The sequence below is a fragment of the Papio anubis genome, chromosome 11 (genome assembly GCF_008728515.1).
Source record: "Papio anubis isolate 15944 chromosome 11, Panubis1.0, whole genome shotgun sequence".
NCBI classification, from domain to species: Eukaryota; Metazoa; Chordata; class Mammalia; order Primates; family Cercopithecidae; genus Papio; species Papio anubis.
In genome coordinates, this window is record NC_044986.1 from 23241605 (window position 1) to 23258536 (window position 16932).

Below are 16932 nucleotides of genomic sequence, written 5' to 3' on the forward strand. Positions count from 1 at the left end.
TTAGCCTAACGTTTGGTACACAGAAGGCATCAACAAAAAATATTATCAGTTAACTCCTTGGTAAAAAAAAAAAAATGTCAATTATTGAAGGAGGCATTATCTTGCCACTCACAGGTATGAAAACTCTGAGGTGTCACATCCTATCACAGCCTCTGAGAGCACACAACAACTTTCTATGTGTTCTCCACTGTGGGTGATATCTGTAATGGGACCTGCTAAGGAAACAAAGTCGAGAACAATCTGAGGCAAAGAAGCAACAGAGGAAATGCCTTCTCTTTCAAGTTCTGGATATTTCACAACAAACATGGTGCCTACAGACTAAATAGGGAAGTTGAGTGCGAGGACTGGAAACATTGGATTGTTAGATCTATTACTCCCTCTAGTGGCCACAAACAAGACTGCTTTTTTTCAAAATCCCATTTTGGCCAAGATTGCAACTTGGATATGTGTATGTACCACACTTGAGTTTGAAAAAAAATAACCAGTTTGTATTTTCTGCCTATGTGGGGGAAAAAAGGGGCCTGATATTAAGAGAAGCCAATGGTGTCACAAATTTTATCAGTTTGGTTCTTTTTATTCCCTGCTGAATGAAAATACTAATCAATGGAAGAAAAGGTACATGCTAACTTTTGTGCTATATTGACTCTCAAGTGAGAACTGAAGATAATCGTCTTTGTTGCTTTATGAAAAGGAATTTTGAAATGAACATCTTTCTAAAATAGCAAGTTTTTACCACAGGGTTATTTACAAGCCAAGGTAATAATTAAATATGCCCAAGACTATGACTATTTTTCTCTGACCAAACCCTTCATTTTTATAATGGGTAATTACAGTAAAAACTTCAATTAACCACAGCCCTCAATTAACATGTTATCCTCCTCTTGTACTGTATTTTTAGAACAAAGTAGAAAAATAATCACAAGAAATTATTCATATGACAGATTTAGTTTGAAAATCTTCTAGATGGGTTATCTAAGGAAGAAAACAGAAAAATCACATTCACACCATAATATATAAAAAACACCTATATATAAATGATATATATAACTATATATCTATCTATATATACATATATATACACAACTAGATAACAGCTGGAAGGGAATATAATTTTTAAAAATGTAAATATGGGCCAGGCGTGGTGGCTCATGTCTATAATCCTAATGATTTGAAAGGCTGAGGCAAGATTATCACTTGAATCCAGGACAACACGGTGAGTTCCTGTCTAAACAAAAAACAAATAGCTGGGTGTGGTGGTACATGCCTGTAGTCCAAGCTACTTGGGAGGCTAAGGAAGGAAGACCACTTGAGCCCAGGAGTTTGAGGTTGCAGTAAGCTATGATCACACCACTGCACTCCAGCCTGGGCAACCATCTCAAAAAGGAAAGAAGGCTGGGCGCGGTGGCTTACTGCCTGTAATCCCAGCACTTTGGGAGGCCGAGGCGGGTGGATTGTTTGAAGTCAGGAGTTCAGGACCAGCCTGACCAACATGACAAAACTCTGTCTCTACTAAAAATACAAAAATTAGCTGGGCATGCTGGCACACACCTGCAATCCCAGCTACTCGACAGGCTGAGGCAGGAGAATTGCTTGAACCTGGGAGGCGGAGGAGGTTGCAGTGAACCAAGTTTGTGCCACTGCACACCAGACTGGACAAGAGTGAGACTGTCTCCAAAAAAAAAAAAAAAAAGTGAATGTGGTGAAATTGTAAACTATTTTTTACTCTTTCTGCTGTTTTTCTGTTACATTGTTATTTGTACAACAAATACATTAAAAATCAAAGACAGAGGTACATATCTTGCAACTTGTATTCTACATTAATACAGGCCACCATACCCTATTATCAAGACCAAAAATAGGTCTTTTAGGGAATATCTCCTCCAACATACGCTGAAACAAGACAGGTTTTGTATATATATAATTTTCAACTAATTTGAAAATATATTTACCACGATATTCTTTATTCAGAAGCATCAATAACTTAACCTGTGAATGGAAACCTCATGATACAAGTCTGTATATTTAAAATACTGTTTATTTGTGATTTAACATTAATTAGCATTACATCTAAGAGCAATATCAGATAACATTTATACATTTTTCCACAGGACACAGAGGTTCACTGGCTCATTCTTTATGCCAAAGCAAGTAAATAGAGGCATTAGCAAAAGGTGCAATAGTTCACTGTTGTGTTTAAAAAATATTTATGCACATTGCATTCATTTAGATATATATATTTTCAAAAAGTTATGGAAAAGCATAGTTCACAGGTTACTGTCTCTACATACATCGTAATACAACATAAATGATGTAGAACATTAAAAAAATCTTCCAATAGAGAGTTAAGCAACTGAAAGTTTCCACCAAGAGATTAAAACACTGATTCCAGTAGTTATTGAGATCTAGAATGACATTTCCAGGCTCTGGCTCAACTCCGCATTATCATATGCACGCAGTCAAACAGAGCCAGCTCCAAAACACACTGTAATCAATGTAATTTTTTGCATGCCAACTCACCCTCAAGAAACACTTTGAATTATTTTTACCCACTGATCATTCTGGATCATTGATTTTGCATCGAACTGACATCACTTGGGTGAAAGGGGAAAAGCCTATATTAAGCCTAGGTTTAAATTTGTATTTACATTAAAAAGAAAGTTAACTGAAAAGATTTTTTTAAATCTGTAAAAATCAAGAAGTGGTACTTTTCTTATTTGTGGGATTAGACCTGCTGACTTCTTCTAGTGCTGCCCTCTAAAAATACACAAGGTTAGAAAGATTTGATCCTTTTAAAACTCAAATATCAACCAAGAAAGACATTGCTTTTGGCAGAGAAACAGAATTTTAGAAATTTGGGACATGTTTCCAACAAATCACACTTTGTATCCTATCGTGAATATGAGTCACTATCAAACTAGAATTCTTCTTTTCACATCCCATCTTTTGTTCCCTTAATTTTTCACTTTCCCCTTCATTCTTTTTCATTTGGCTACCTTATGAGACTTTTCTTTACTCATTAGCAATACTAAGAGAAAAATACAGTATAAGATTCAAATATGAATCTAGATGTACCTTTATATGCTCTAATCCTGTTTTGACACCAGGTCCCTGGATTCTTGAGTTATATTTAAGTATACTCAGTACCAAGCAGACTTAAGTATGCTCTACTGTGAAAAGACTGGCTAATATGCTTAGGACACTTTTATACTGAATGGTATACAAACATCAACATACAAAAATTGTGGTTTTTTTGCCAGAGTAAACTAAATAACCCATGTTATGTGTACAAAATCCCCTTTGTTGAAAAATAAGGGGCTTTCTAAACTAATAAAAAAGGAAGTTTTCAAAAATTATAGTTTATTAAAACAACTTTTTTGGCAAACAAAGTTACTTCAGGTGAGGAAATTTTATACTGTGAATAAAATTCCAAATGAATCTTTTCTTAAAACTTTTTAAAAAATTATGTGCCAGTGTATACTAATGCTATAGATTCTTGTCTTAGAAGCTTTTAAAGCATTCTGTTAATGCCCATTGAAACAATGGGACTCCAAAAATACAGTCAATAATCACGATAAAAAATTATAATCTGATTAACCAAGTGAAGCAAGTATTGAGAAATAAAAATTCTCACTTGCTCACTGGCAATTTCTTTCTAACAGATATTATGGAGAAGGCCTGAAGTAATTCAGACAGATATCTGTTTACGGTGAATTATAATAATACTTCATGAGGGCAGAGCTAATTAAAACTAGTAATTGCTTAAAATTCAAAGCCATTTTTGGACATATAAAATGAGAGATGAATCTGAAAGTTTTTATTTTGTAAAACCTCTTTCCAGTTCTTAAAGTCCAGTTTGCTATATCCCCCAATCTGATCTACCATTGCATATTAATGATCAACTTAAATGTGGTATTTAAATGTGCAATGTCACATTGTTATAATAATAATTATAAAAAGACTTTATTTAGGCCTCAACTTTCTCCTTTTTTTTGTTCTTTTTCAGAAAAGAAGGAGTGCGGAATTTCTTCTTTTTCTTGGTCGGCGATTTTGAAGGGGAGCCTTCAGGTGACAGGACTTCTTCGATTTTCTCTGGAGACTTAATAGTAATCTCGACGTTTTCTATGGTTGTACTTGTGGTTAACCTACTTACTCGCTTAGCAAGCTCATCTTCAACATCATGCATATCATCTTTGCCATTTACTACCATAACAGGCACTTCCATGGAGATGAAGCTCTTGGAAAACAGCTCATGGTTTTCTATGAAAGGGGAGGGTTTTTTGGGGGTTATTTTACATACTTAACATTTTTGCTTTACTTTACAAAACTGAAATGTTTTAGCAATGTAATAAGGCATTACTTTAATTCCAATGAAGACAGATCATTATTTTAATAAACTGTAATTTATTAGCAAGAAGCTAATTTTCTTTAATCACATAAAGGGGAAACGAACAAAGTTGTTAAAGCAAAGAGCAAAAGCTAGATAATCCCAGTTAGATGAAATGACAGTTTCATTGTAAATCAAATCAGCATAAATGAGGAAGACAACATATTTTTCTTTAGTTTTGGGATCATTTGGCAATCAATACTGAAAAATATTTCATGCTGTTGATTGGGAGATGTTTATTTTAATTCCACAAATTCTTAAGAACTATGAGTTGCCAAAATTCAGATTAAGGTAAATCAATATAAATGTTGAACAAAAGTAGTGCCCCATTTTTAATGATATAAAATATGCAATTATTGGGAGATTTAAGTAAAATACGGAAAACTTACTGTGATGAGGTGTTCAACATCCTCACATGAAAACGAAACACAGAGGCACAGACTCAAGACTAACTCAGTGAATGCTATGAGGGAAATTACAATGAGTACCTTCTAATTTTTCAGGGACATTTTGCGGTGACTGAGTTTGAGACTGAATTTGTGAAACAGATGAAGCATCATCTGAGAGTAATTCCTGCTCAGCATCTGTTGGATAAGAGTTTAGTTAAAAGCCATGCAAAACAAAAACAAAGCAGCATATGATTTTAGGGAGGTTAGTGCATATATCAAATGCCCGCATACACAGAGATGATAAATTCTTCAGCAGTGAGCTGAGCATGCTAACAGCTATCCCATATATCCATAATTATATATTAAGAGGAGGTTAATGTGTTAACATTTCTGGCTGCTAATAGTTATTTTATATACAAGTTACAAAAGATGCACAGCTACTGGCAGCCCAGGCAAATGGTATGTTGCATGTAGCTTTTGCTAGCATTAGAAAACCAAAGCATACTGCGCAGCCAGATGAAAAGAATTATAAAGTCTCACCAATGATGCTACATTAATGAGGCAGAATGCTTCATGGAATTTTTGAACAATATTTAATTTGTGATTCTTGTCAGAGCAATGTTACTGAGCTAATTCATAAGTCATAATAAATGTGGAAGAAACTACTTAGAAAGTTATATAAAAAAGGTGATGGTTCTAGAGTGCAACATTTGTTACCTGGCATCTTTAGGCTTTCAAAAAACAAAAGATTAAAGAGGGACATTTTACAAAATATGAAAAACAGAGAAAGTTCCCAACTTTATGTTAGAGTAAACAAATTCAATAACACCACTTAGAAAATTTAGTTTAATTACATTAATGAGTCATGATGACTCCCTTTTGTGACAAAGGCACAAAAAACTGTTCCTCGGATGATCAAGATGTCATTAGTTCTTCCTACATGATATCTAACATGGACAAAAATTCATTAACTATTGGCTTGTTTTGCTTTGCATAAAAATTTCAACTGTGTGTTGTGGATGCTCTAAAACAGAGGCTCTTAACCCTCTTTTTGGGTGACAGGCTTCTTGTTCCTGGCCCTGAACCCTCCCCTCCCTAAATGTGTATCTTAAACAATTAAGCATATATTTTTCAGGTGGCTCATGGACTACTGCCTGAAGTTTATCCAAAGACTCAAGATAGAGAACTCCTACTAGGAAGAATCTCTTATTCCAGAGAAAAAGGGAGCTAGTAGTCAATTGTTTAAGATGTTTTCATTAACAAGTCTTAAATATAATCCTAACAATCTACTTACTAAGGGTTCCAAAGCTAGAAAACTCAACCTACTAGAGTGTCCGTGTGCTTAAGGAAAGTCACATGAAAATTTTAGCAGTTAGTTTTAAATTTTGAAGTGACAATGTTAGCACCTCGAGATAACCAGAAATAGAGATTTTACAAAGCATCAAAACTACATACTTATCACTCTATAATTATTTAAAATTAAGAGAGTTAAAAAGCCACATACTTATGAAATGTATAAATCTATTAATTTATCTACATCTACTTTGGCTAGTAATTCTTTACTCATCTGGGAATCTCACTTTCTAGAAGATTTTATTATAAAATAGTAGCATTCAGATTGTTTTCTTTTTCTTTTTTTTTGAGACATGGTCTCTCTCTGCTGCCTAGGCTGGAATGCAGTGGTGCGATCTCAGCTCACTGCAACCTCTGCCTTCCAGGTTCAAGTGATTCTCCTGCCTCAGCCTCCTGAGTAGCTAGGACTACAGGCATGCACTACTATGCCCGGCTAATTTTTTGTATTTTTTAATAGAGATGGAGTTTCACCATGTTGGTCAGGCTGGTCTCAAACTCCTGACCTCAAGCAATCTGCCTGCCTTGGTCTCCCAAAGTGCTGGGATTACAGGCGCGAGCCACGGCGCCCAGCCACACTGAATATAAAGATTAACTAACCTTCTAAGCCTTGTTGTTTACGTTCGATTGTCTTCTTATACTCTTCAAGTTCTCCTTCTGTAAGATGACTAAATGGGTTAGGAGGAGCCGGTGGGCCATGATCATCATCTTCAAACTGCATAGTCTTACAGAGAAAAAATAAAAATAGATTCATTACCAAGAGTTTTATTTATATATCTATCCATCCATCCATCTATATACACACAAATTCACATATGATGTTTGTGAAGCCTTATTTCACAACAATCCTAAGAAATGCAAGGTAACATGCTTTGTTTAAAATGTTCTTGTAAGATTAATGCTCTTGGCCGGGCGCGGTGGCTCACGCCTGTAATCCCAGCACTTTGGGAGGCCGAGACGGGCGGATCACGAGGTCAGGAGATCGAGACCATCCTGGCTAATACGGTGAAACCCCGTCTCTACTAAAAATACAAAACTTAGCCGGGCGAGGTGGCGGGCGCCTGTGGTCCCAGCTACACGGGAGGCTGAGGCAGGAGAATGGCGTGAACCCGGGAGGCGGAGCTTGCAGTGAGCTGAGATCTGGCCACTGCACCCCAGCCTGGGCGACTGAGCGAGACTCCGTCTCAAAAAAAAAAAAAAAAGATTAATGTTCTTAAACTACTGATCCAATTGACTAAAATTGCCAGTGATATTTCCTCAATAAGCCTGTATAAGTAAATTTTATAATAATTTTTAAAAACCATTATGCCAAGTTTTAATAAGCTTCACATAAAAAAAAAAACTTGAAAAAAAAAAAAAGAATTGCTCCATTTCAAAGACCTTTGTAAAAAAGGCTTACAGAAATGAAACTGTACCAAAAGTAGTTCTTTAAATTTGTTACGAAAATAAGCTTGTAACTGTTTTATCCAGGAAAGGAAATAATGAGAATTTCAGTTGCACTTGGCATATGGAACCCATATATTTATTTTTCATCCCTCCCAAAACCCCACTAAAATGATAGTAAAGGAATAGAAAAAAGAAAAAAAAAAAAAAAGGATGCAAATGAGAAGCATGCTTATTTGCCCTGAAGAGGTCTGGTAAGGCCCAGAAACTAGAGGCAATAGGTACCATAGAAGGTGGTGGTAAGGAAAAGGTGAAAAGAGAGAAACAAGTTAAAAGTCTGAATAAGAAACAGATTCCCAGGTTCCCTTCCCTATTCCACAGAGCAAAACATTTCCCTCTCTCTCATCTCTGCAGAAGATCAGAGGCTTAAGAAAGAAAAACTAACTAGGGGACACAAAATACAGTTGCAGGCTCCTAGAATGACGGTTGGAAACTGGCAGGAGACTGGAGTTCTTTTCCAGATAAACGAAATAGTCCCAGATAAAAGAATTACAGAGAATAATGTTTGGGGATTCCCCAGAGAAACAACCTGGTCCACATCCAATCACCCTACAATGAAGCTCACCAATCCCCGAGCTCTGTATATATCCAGAGCTTCTGATAGGCTTTAATGTCTCATTTTTCCATATAAACAGACATAGCCAACTTAGAATAGACAAAGACAAGAAAGGCAAATAAAGAAAATTTAAAATTGATACCCTTGGAGCAGTAAGAGAAAGTGTAAAGATTAGGATGTTGTTAAAAAGGAACATTCACGGAATACGAACTCCTAAAAATAAAAAAAGTTGGCTGGGCGAGGTGGCTCATGCCTGTAATCCCAGAACTTTGGGAGGCCGAGGCGGGTGGATCACTAGGTCAGGATATCAAAACCATCCTGGCTAACACAGTGAAACCCTGTCTCTACTGAAAATAAAAAAAACATTAGCCGGGTGTGGTGACAGGTGCCTGTAGTCCCAGCTACTCGGGAGGCTGAGGCAGGAGAGTGGCGTGAACCCAGGAGGCGGAGCTTGCAGTGAGCCAAGACTGCACCACTGCGCTCCAGCCTGGGCGACAGTGCGAGACTCCATCTCAAAAAAATAAATAAATATAAATAAATAAGATAAAATAAATTTAAAAAGTTAACATCAAAATAAAAAATTAAAAGGGTTAGAAAACATCAGGAAGGTCTCCCAGAAAGTAGGATACAAAGATAAAGGTACAGCAAGTAGGAGTGAAAAGAAAAAAATCAGAAGCTCAAAGAGGCCCAGCATTCAAACTAACATAATATACTGGCAGAAAAAGAAATGGGAAGAAAACACTCTTGAAGAAACACTTAACAAAAACATCCAGAACTGAAGGACATGACTCTGCAGACTGAAAAGGGTTACTAATTACTTAGAAAAAAGACTAAAAAGAGATCTATGAAGCACACAATCATAAAATTTCAGAACAGCAGGTATGCAGAAAAGGTCTAAAAGCAAAAACAAAACAAAACAAAACAAAAACACCTAAACAAAATTCAGAAATTCCAATGCCTTCCTACTTCAACAATAAAATAAGGGACAGAATGATGCTTTTCATGTTTCAAGGGAAAATTATTTCTAAACTATTCTATATCCATTATATGCACATTTGAAGGTAGAATAAAGGCACTTCAGACTGTTACCGCCTATGTATCCTTTTCTCAGAAAGCTGAGGGTGTGTTCTATGGTAAAGGAGGAAATCAAGAAAGCAGAAGACACAAGGTACAGGAAACTAAATATAATGTAGATCAGCAGCACAGGAATCTTCCAGATGAACCTGTGCAGCTGGCCTGAGAGCAACCAATTTAGATTTGGATCAGAATGAAGGGGGGCTGGAACATAGAGATTACCTGTTGCCTTTCACCACATGGAAAATAATACTAGGACGGATTTTATGTTATTTTTAATTTTTTTTGAGACGGAGTCTCGCTCTGTCACCAGGCTGGAGTACAGTGGCGCAATCTTGGCTCACTGCAACCTCCACCTCGCAGGTTCGAGCGATTCTCCTGCCTCAGCCTCCTGAGTATCTGAGACTACAGGTGCATGACACCAGCTCAGCTAATTTTTTTATTTTCAGTAAAGACAGGGTTTCACCATGTTGGCTAGGATGGTCTTGATCTCTTGACCTCGTGATCTGCCCGCCTCGGCCTCCCAAAGTGCTGGGATTACAGGCGTGAGCCACCACGCCCAGCTTGGACTTTATAATTCTGTTAAAAAGTTTGGGAAGAACTAAGCCAATGTACCCCCAAATAATAAGCCAATGACAAAAAGGCAAGGTGAGGGTAGGGAGGGGTAACTTATATAAGAAAGGAAATACTACCTGGCTCAGTAGCAAACATGTAGTAATATAAATAATGAAAGCTGATCTAACACACACACACACGAAAAAAACCGATGTGTCCTTACTGGGATAATGGGGAGAGGGAAAAAGGGAAGCATTGTATAAACAGGATAAATCCCCATCTTTCAAAAATATTTCATTAATTCTAAGATGAACTTTTTCCATCTGTGAAATTGGGAATCATCTTATGGCTTCCTACAATTATAACTGGCCATGTTTTTTCTCTTTTAGTGACATGTATAACAATGGTATTTCTTATAATGGGTAACACAGATTTGGTGAAAAATAGTCCAGGTCTAAAACTGATAGATCAAGAAAAAGCAGAAGATGCTCTTTAGAAACATCAAAGTAGGACCAGGAGCAGTGGTTTATACCTGTAATCCTGATACTCCAGGAGGTCAAGGCTGGAGGATCACCTGAAGCCAGGTGTTCACGACTATCCTGGGCAACAGAGTGAGACCTCATCTCAACTAACTTACTAGAAACATCAAAGTAAACATTAGAAGCAATGAAAAGAACAGAAAGTCGCTGTATCTGGAAACTGGGAATTATGGGTGGCATTTTAAATCTTGTGGGTTGACTTTTTGTGCTTATATTAACCTTAGTAAAAATAAATATTCATGTTTAAAAATCAGTGAAATTAATGTGGTAGATCAAAAACAAAGATCATATTGCTTCATAAACTTACAGGAGGTGGCTTATCCACAACAATTCCAGCAAGCAACTGAGATTGTGGTCCTGCTGTTTTCAAGTCATATCGATTTTGTTCCCGAATCTGAATTGAAAAACAATTCAATACAAATTTCTTGAGGGCAACTAGGCAGATGACCTTTGTTTTATCTTTTCATAAAAGCTTACTACTTGACATTTCCAGAGTGAGAGTCTCTTCCATTCCCACCTTCATGAAGACCTCTTTTACCATCCTAACAGCTCGTATTAGTCTCCTCCACTCTTCCTGGTAAGTGATTTCCTTTCGTCTTAGGTTGTTAGAGAACTGCATTTTCCCCTAATAGCAGGGTTCTCTAAGGCAGAAATATGTTTAATATATCTTCCCCATGTAGCCTGTTCACCAATTACTAGCACAGAGCTGGAGGCATTCAATATAAGCTAAAATTATACTGAATTAAATTACAAATACTTCTGTATTCAAACTTCTAAGTTTGACATTAACCAGATTCAATCACTTGTGATTTAAACATAAAACAATTAAAATGTCTCCCCTGGCTATAGAAGACCATGTCTTACCTTATTTCTCTTTTCTAGTACCTCATTCGGGTTTGTGTTTAAAGGAACAAACTGATTTGGATCTTCAATTTTGATAGGTGTTCCACCACTAACTTTAGATGAGTCTTCCGCTTTCATCCACTAAAGAATCAAAAATTTTCTAAAATGAAGCTTTGTGTTAAGAAAATATTAGTAGGTTGCCAGATAACTGCTTATAGTCTCAAGAGGGGCATTGCCAATGTTTAAATAATTTCACTCAGAAATATCTTAGTGGTGAATTAGTTTCATCTTATACTAGTTACAAAAGGCTAAAAATCAGCATTCACTTAAAAAACAAATGCCATTACGATTCACACAAATATTCAATTATACTGCTAATTAAACTTTCTCCTGTCAAGTGAAAACACGATGCTGAAACTACTTCAAGCACAGAGAGCATGATCTCACATTCACTCACATTCAGTGTTCCGTCTTCTGCATTGAAGACAGAAGTTGGATGAATATGGCCAAGAAGTCAAAACAAAAAAACAAAAAAACAAAAAAAAACCTTAAGAAATATCTTAAGATTTAGTTTATCAGACTTCACTTTTTATTTTTGGCTGACAGAAAAGGCCAAACCCTAATCAGCATTTTATAATGGGGATAATCTGGTATATAATAGCAAAATAGAACCATAGGGTTGGAAGGAGCTTACATAATTCTTTTCATTTACCCCATATTATAATCCTTAAAGAAAGCAAATCTCGGCCGGGCGCGGTGCCTCAAGCCTGTAATCCCAGCACTTTGGGAGGCCGAGACGGGTGGATCACGAGGTCAGGAGATCAAGACCATCCTGACTAACAGGGTGAAACCCCGTCTCTACCAAAAAATACAAAAAAAAAAAAATAGCCGGGCGAGGTGGCAGGCGCCTGTAGTCCCAGCTACTTGGGAGGCTGAGGCAGGAGAATGGCGTGAACCCGGGAGGGGGAACTTGCAGTGAGCTGAGATCCGGCCACTGCACTCCAGCCTGGGTGACAGAGCAAGACTCTGTCTCAAAAAAAAAAAAAAAAAAAGAAAGCAAATCTCAATCAAGATTAATGATGGCTAACCATCAATCTCTGTCAACAAAATGAATTCTGACAAACCAATGAGTTTATGTTCTTTTACTGGGAGGCAAGAAATCTTATAGACTACAGAAAAGACATTCTGATGCCTAGGTATTTTCGTATTGAATGCCATTAGTTTATACAAGATGAACTAATTCTGAATATCCAGAGCTGTGGTGTCCAATCTTTTGACTTCCCTGGGCCACGCTGGAAGAAGAACTGTCTTGGGCCACATATAAAATACACTAACACTAATGACAGCTGATTAGCTTAAAAAAAAATCACAAAAAATTCTCATAATGTTTTAATAAAGTTTACAAATTTGTGTTAAGCTGCATCCAAAGCCATCCTGGGCCATGGATTGGACAAGCTTGACCTAGAGAATGTTTGGTGGTATGCACTCCAAAACCAAACCAAACCAAATCTAATGCAAACTTCTGAAAAAGATAAAATAACCCATTTCTCTACCCTACAAGATCTTGCCTAAGGGTAGCTATATGTGCAGTGATTCATGCAGCTTTGGTACAATTAGGTATTGATAACTTTTATAGTTTTAATTCACTGGTGAATTAAACTACTGGTGTAGTTTAACAGAAACTACAAAGCAGTATCATGTAGTGAGCAAGAACTGGGCTCAAGAGTCAGACTGTCTTCATGCAAATCCCGAGTTTACCATTAAAACATGATTAATTAACCCTTTTTGCCTTGGTTTTCTCATCTATAAAACAGACAGAAAAACAGCATCATTCATATTAGGAGAATTAAATGATATGATCTGTGTATGGCACTTAGAAGAGTGCCTTGCACAAAGTTAAAGCCAGATAAGTGACAGTAATATTTTTAATATTATTTTATTTTCCAAATATTTTCAATATAGAACATTCAATTCTTGAGTAACTAGGCAAAATATTTAGTAAAGGCAAACTACGTAAAATACCAGCATACCGTGATTTTGGTTCGGGGACTGGTTTCTCCGTTCCGAGACTCCTCAGGCACATTCACTTTCATGTAAGTATTTGGTGAGTTCAGCCATCTTGTTTTTTCACGCTGTTGCCTCTGTGCCATGTATTTGAGAGGAGAGAGTGGCACCGTATCGTCTTCAAAGGAAAAGGCAGTCACAGTTGCTGGGATTTCCACATCACTCTTGTGCCTAGGCTTCTCTCGAATGAGAGGATGCCTGTAAGCATAGCCTGTTCTATACCCCTAAGGGAGGGAAAAACCACATTTAAAGCATCAAACGTGTATCAACAACAGCATTTGGATCCTAATTCCTTATACAAATGATTTAAAAGACTCCTTTGCTGAAAAACAAAGAAAAAGCATCCTTCCAAACACCACATAACTCTCATGTAACACTACAGTTGAAATTACGTAAATTTCAAGACCCAGTTAAAGCTGATTACAGCTGATATTGCAATTTCCACTCACACAACTGTTCCTGACAAGGAACAGTTTTAAGTTGCTGACCAGAAGTGCTTTTCTACCTATAAAACTGTTTTTGGGAAGCAAATCTCAGTGCTCATTTAAGTCTTTGTTCCTAGGTCTGAAGGCAGTCAGCCTTCTGACCCTTCACGGAAGAGAGTAAAATCTAAGCTAACATTTGCCAAACCATACATCTTTTAAGGGGTTACTATCCAAAATATATAGGGAACTCAAAAAATAGCAAGAAAAGAACCCAATTAAAAAGTGGGCAAAGGATCTGAATAAACATTTCTCAAAAGAAGACATACAAATGGTCAACAAGTATATTAAAACATCACTAATCAAGAAAATGCAAATTAAAGCATGAGATATCATGTCCTATCTGTTAGAATCGCTATTATAAAAAAGATGAAAGACAACAAGCATTAGAATGTAGGAAGAAAGGGACCCTTTGCACACTGTTGGTAGCAATATAAATTAGTACAGCCATTGGGGAAAACAGTACGGAGGTTCCTCATACAATTAAAAATAAAACTACCATATGACCCAGCAGTCTCACTACCAGATATATATCCAAAGGAAATGTAAGCAGTATGTCAAAGAGGTATCTGCACTCTCATGTTAGGTACAGCATTATTCACAATAGCCAAGATATGGAATCATCCTAAGTGTCCACTGATGGATGGGATATCAATGTAGTACATATAACACAATGGAATACTATTCAGCTTTAAAAAAGAAATTCTGTCAAATGTGACAACATGGATGAACCTCGAGGACATTATATTAAATGAAATAAACCAGGCATAGAAAGACAAATACCCCCATGATCTCACTTATATACAGAATCTTAAAAAGTTAAAAAAATATTAGCCAGGCATGGTGGCACACACCCATGGTCCCAGCTACACAGGAGGCTGAGGTGTAAGAATGGTTTGAGCCCAGCGGGTTGAGGCTGCAAGTGAGCCCTGATTGTGTCACGGCACTCCAAGCAAGATCCTGCCTCCAACAACAACAACAACAACAACAACAACAACAACAACAAAAGTTGAACTCATAAAAGAAGAGTAGAATAGTGGTTCCTAGGAAGTGGGGGTGGGGAGATGTTGATCAAAGGATACAAAATGTCAGTTAGACAGGAGGAAAAAGTTCAAGAGTTACATACTATGGTGACTATGGTTAATAACAATATATTGTAATCTTGAAAAAAAAAAACCAGGCCGGACGCGGTGGCTCAAGCCTGTAATCCCAGCACTTTGGGAGGGTGAGACAGGCAGATCACAAAGTCAGGAGATCGAGACCATCCTGGCTAACACGGTGAAACCCTGTCTCTACTAAAAAATACAAAAAACTAGCCAGGCAAGGTGGCGGGCGCCTGTAGTCCCAGCTACTCGGGAGGCTGAGGCAGGAGAATGGCGTGAACCTGGGAGGCGGAGCTTGCAGTGAGCTGAGATCCGGCCACTGCACTCCAGCCTGGGCGGCAGAGAGAGACTCCGTCTCAAAAAAAAAAAAAGGACGTTTGTAAGTTCTGTTTAATTCTCAAAGGTGTGGTTAAATCACACTGAAATGCTTTCCTAGGGCCAAACTCAGCTTCTGGAGGAGTATGGAGCATGTTCTACAAAAATGGAAGCATCTGCTCTTGAATCTGAAGACATTAAATCCAAGTTTTATTTCAATTGTGCAACGTACCAAGTTGTCCAGAGTCCTCATAAGCCCTTCAAACTCAATTTCGCCAACCTTCCATTTTTGATGGGAAACCATATTCACACCTCCTCCACCAGACGCTGCTATAGTGTAAGTGAAAGCTTTATACTTCTGAAAGTCCAGTATGTGGAGATTGTCCACTCCACCTGCCCCTGCTAGGGCCCGCACCTGTAATCAACGGTAAAATATACAGAGATACAAAACTATAAAGACTGTAATGAGTATTTTACTTTCAAAAAGGCACAATTTCAATTTGACAAATACGTATAATACTTGCTCAGGCTACTAACAACAAAGACAAGATGACACTCTTGTGCCAGCAGACAGCTGAAGTATCTTTTCCACCTATCTGAAAAAGAAACTTTCCAAGACTCTGATCCTCCCTGATGGAAAACACATTTAGAGCCATACCTCTTAATATATTTTAAGCAACTGAAATCTGTTGCCAAATTTTAAATTTCTTTTCTTGAAGTTTCCCCAGGGTTATCCAGTTAATACTTTTGCTAAAAGTTATAATTTTAAGGGAATACAAAAACACCGTACTTTGAATTTAAAGATATTTAGGCAGAAGCCATCGACTCATTATCTTAATTTAATTAAGTTTTTCATAGCCCCATTTGACAAGAGGAGGAGGGGCCATCAAAGCAAAAAAGTTGATTGTTAGGACAAGTTAATGTTGCTAAAAAAAGGTTTTGTTGTTGTTTTTTTCTCGCCGTTTCTTGTGGCCCTTCCAATAAATTAAGATTATTACCATTTGCTTCATGAGAATCTGCTTTATTTATTTGTTTATTTATTGAGACAGAGACTCGCTCTTGTTGCCCAGGCTGGAGTACAATGGCGCGATCTCAGCTCACTGCAACCTCTGCCTCCTGAGTGGCTGGGATTACAGGCACCTGCTAATTTTGTATTTTAGTAGAGATGGGGTTTCTCCATGTTGGTCAGGCTGGTCTCGAACTACTGACCTAAGGTGATCCATCCGCCTCGGCCTCCCAAAGTGCTGGGATTACAGGTGTGAGCCACCACGCCCGGCCAAATCTGCTTGATTTAGAGAAAATTAGGGCCTTTAAATACATTCAGCATCTCTGATGAAAAAAGTGGTTAATAAATATCCAACCTCTCATCATAATGAGGTTGTGGAAGTGTTGAAAACTGCAATTTCATAAAACTTCTGGCCCTAGTTAAACTTTTTACAAAAGTGACCACAACACATTTGATTCTTGATTTGCAGCTGTTTTTCTTTCTTAATTAGCACCATCACTAGAGGGTGAAAACAGAGATATATACAATTGTACTAACTTTTTTTTTTTTTTTTTTTTTTTTGAGACGGAGTCTTGCTCTGTCGCCCAGGCTGGAGTGCTGTGGCCTGATCTCAGCTCACTGCAAGCTCCACCTCCCGGGTTTACGCCATTCTCCTGCCTCAGCCTCTCGAGTAGCTGGGACTACAGACGCCCGCCACCTCGCCCGGCTAGTTTTTTTTATTTTTTAGTAGAGACGGGGTTTCACCGTGTTAGCCAGGATGGTCTCGGCCTCCCAAAGTGCTGGGATTACAGGCTTGAGCCACCGCGCCCGGCCCACAATTGTACTAACT

The 16932-nt window shown here is 37.6% G+C and overlaps 1 protein-coding gene across 10 annotated transcripts in view; it reads right to left on the reverse strand.

Annotated features, from left to right (window-relative positions):
• Positions 1-2017: 2017 nt before the first annotated feature.
• Positions 2018-16932, reverse strand: part of ADD3 (adducin 3) — a 128914-nt gene continuing 113999 nt past the window's right edge. For 7 of the 10 annotated variants that reach the window (XM_021944058.2, XM_021944055.2, XM_021944054.2 and 4 more), the window contains 7 exons: positions 15330-15512; positions 13164-13421; positions 11155-11274; positions 10598-10684; positions 6724-6847; positions 4873-4968; positions 2018-4257 (listed from right to left, as the gene is read on the reverse strand). In XM_021944058.2, coding sequence (XP_021799750.1) covers positions 3965-4257; positions 4873-4968; positions 6724-6847; positions 10598-10684; positions 11155-11274; positions 13164-13421; positions 15330-15512 — 1161 coding nt within the window. In that variant the 3' untranslated portion in view covers positions 2018-3964. Of the gene's footprint in view, positions 4258-4872; positions 4969-5484; positions 5505-6723; positions 6848-10597; positions 10685-11154; positions 11275-13163; positions 13422-15329; positions 15513-16932 lie in introns of those variants that run through there. The other 3 variants (XM_021944061.2, XM_021944060.2, XM_021944063.2) reach the window with 2 other exon arrangements.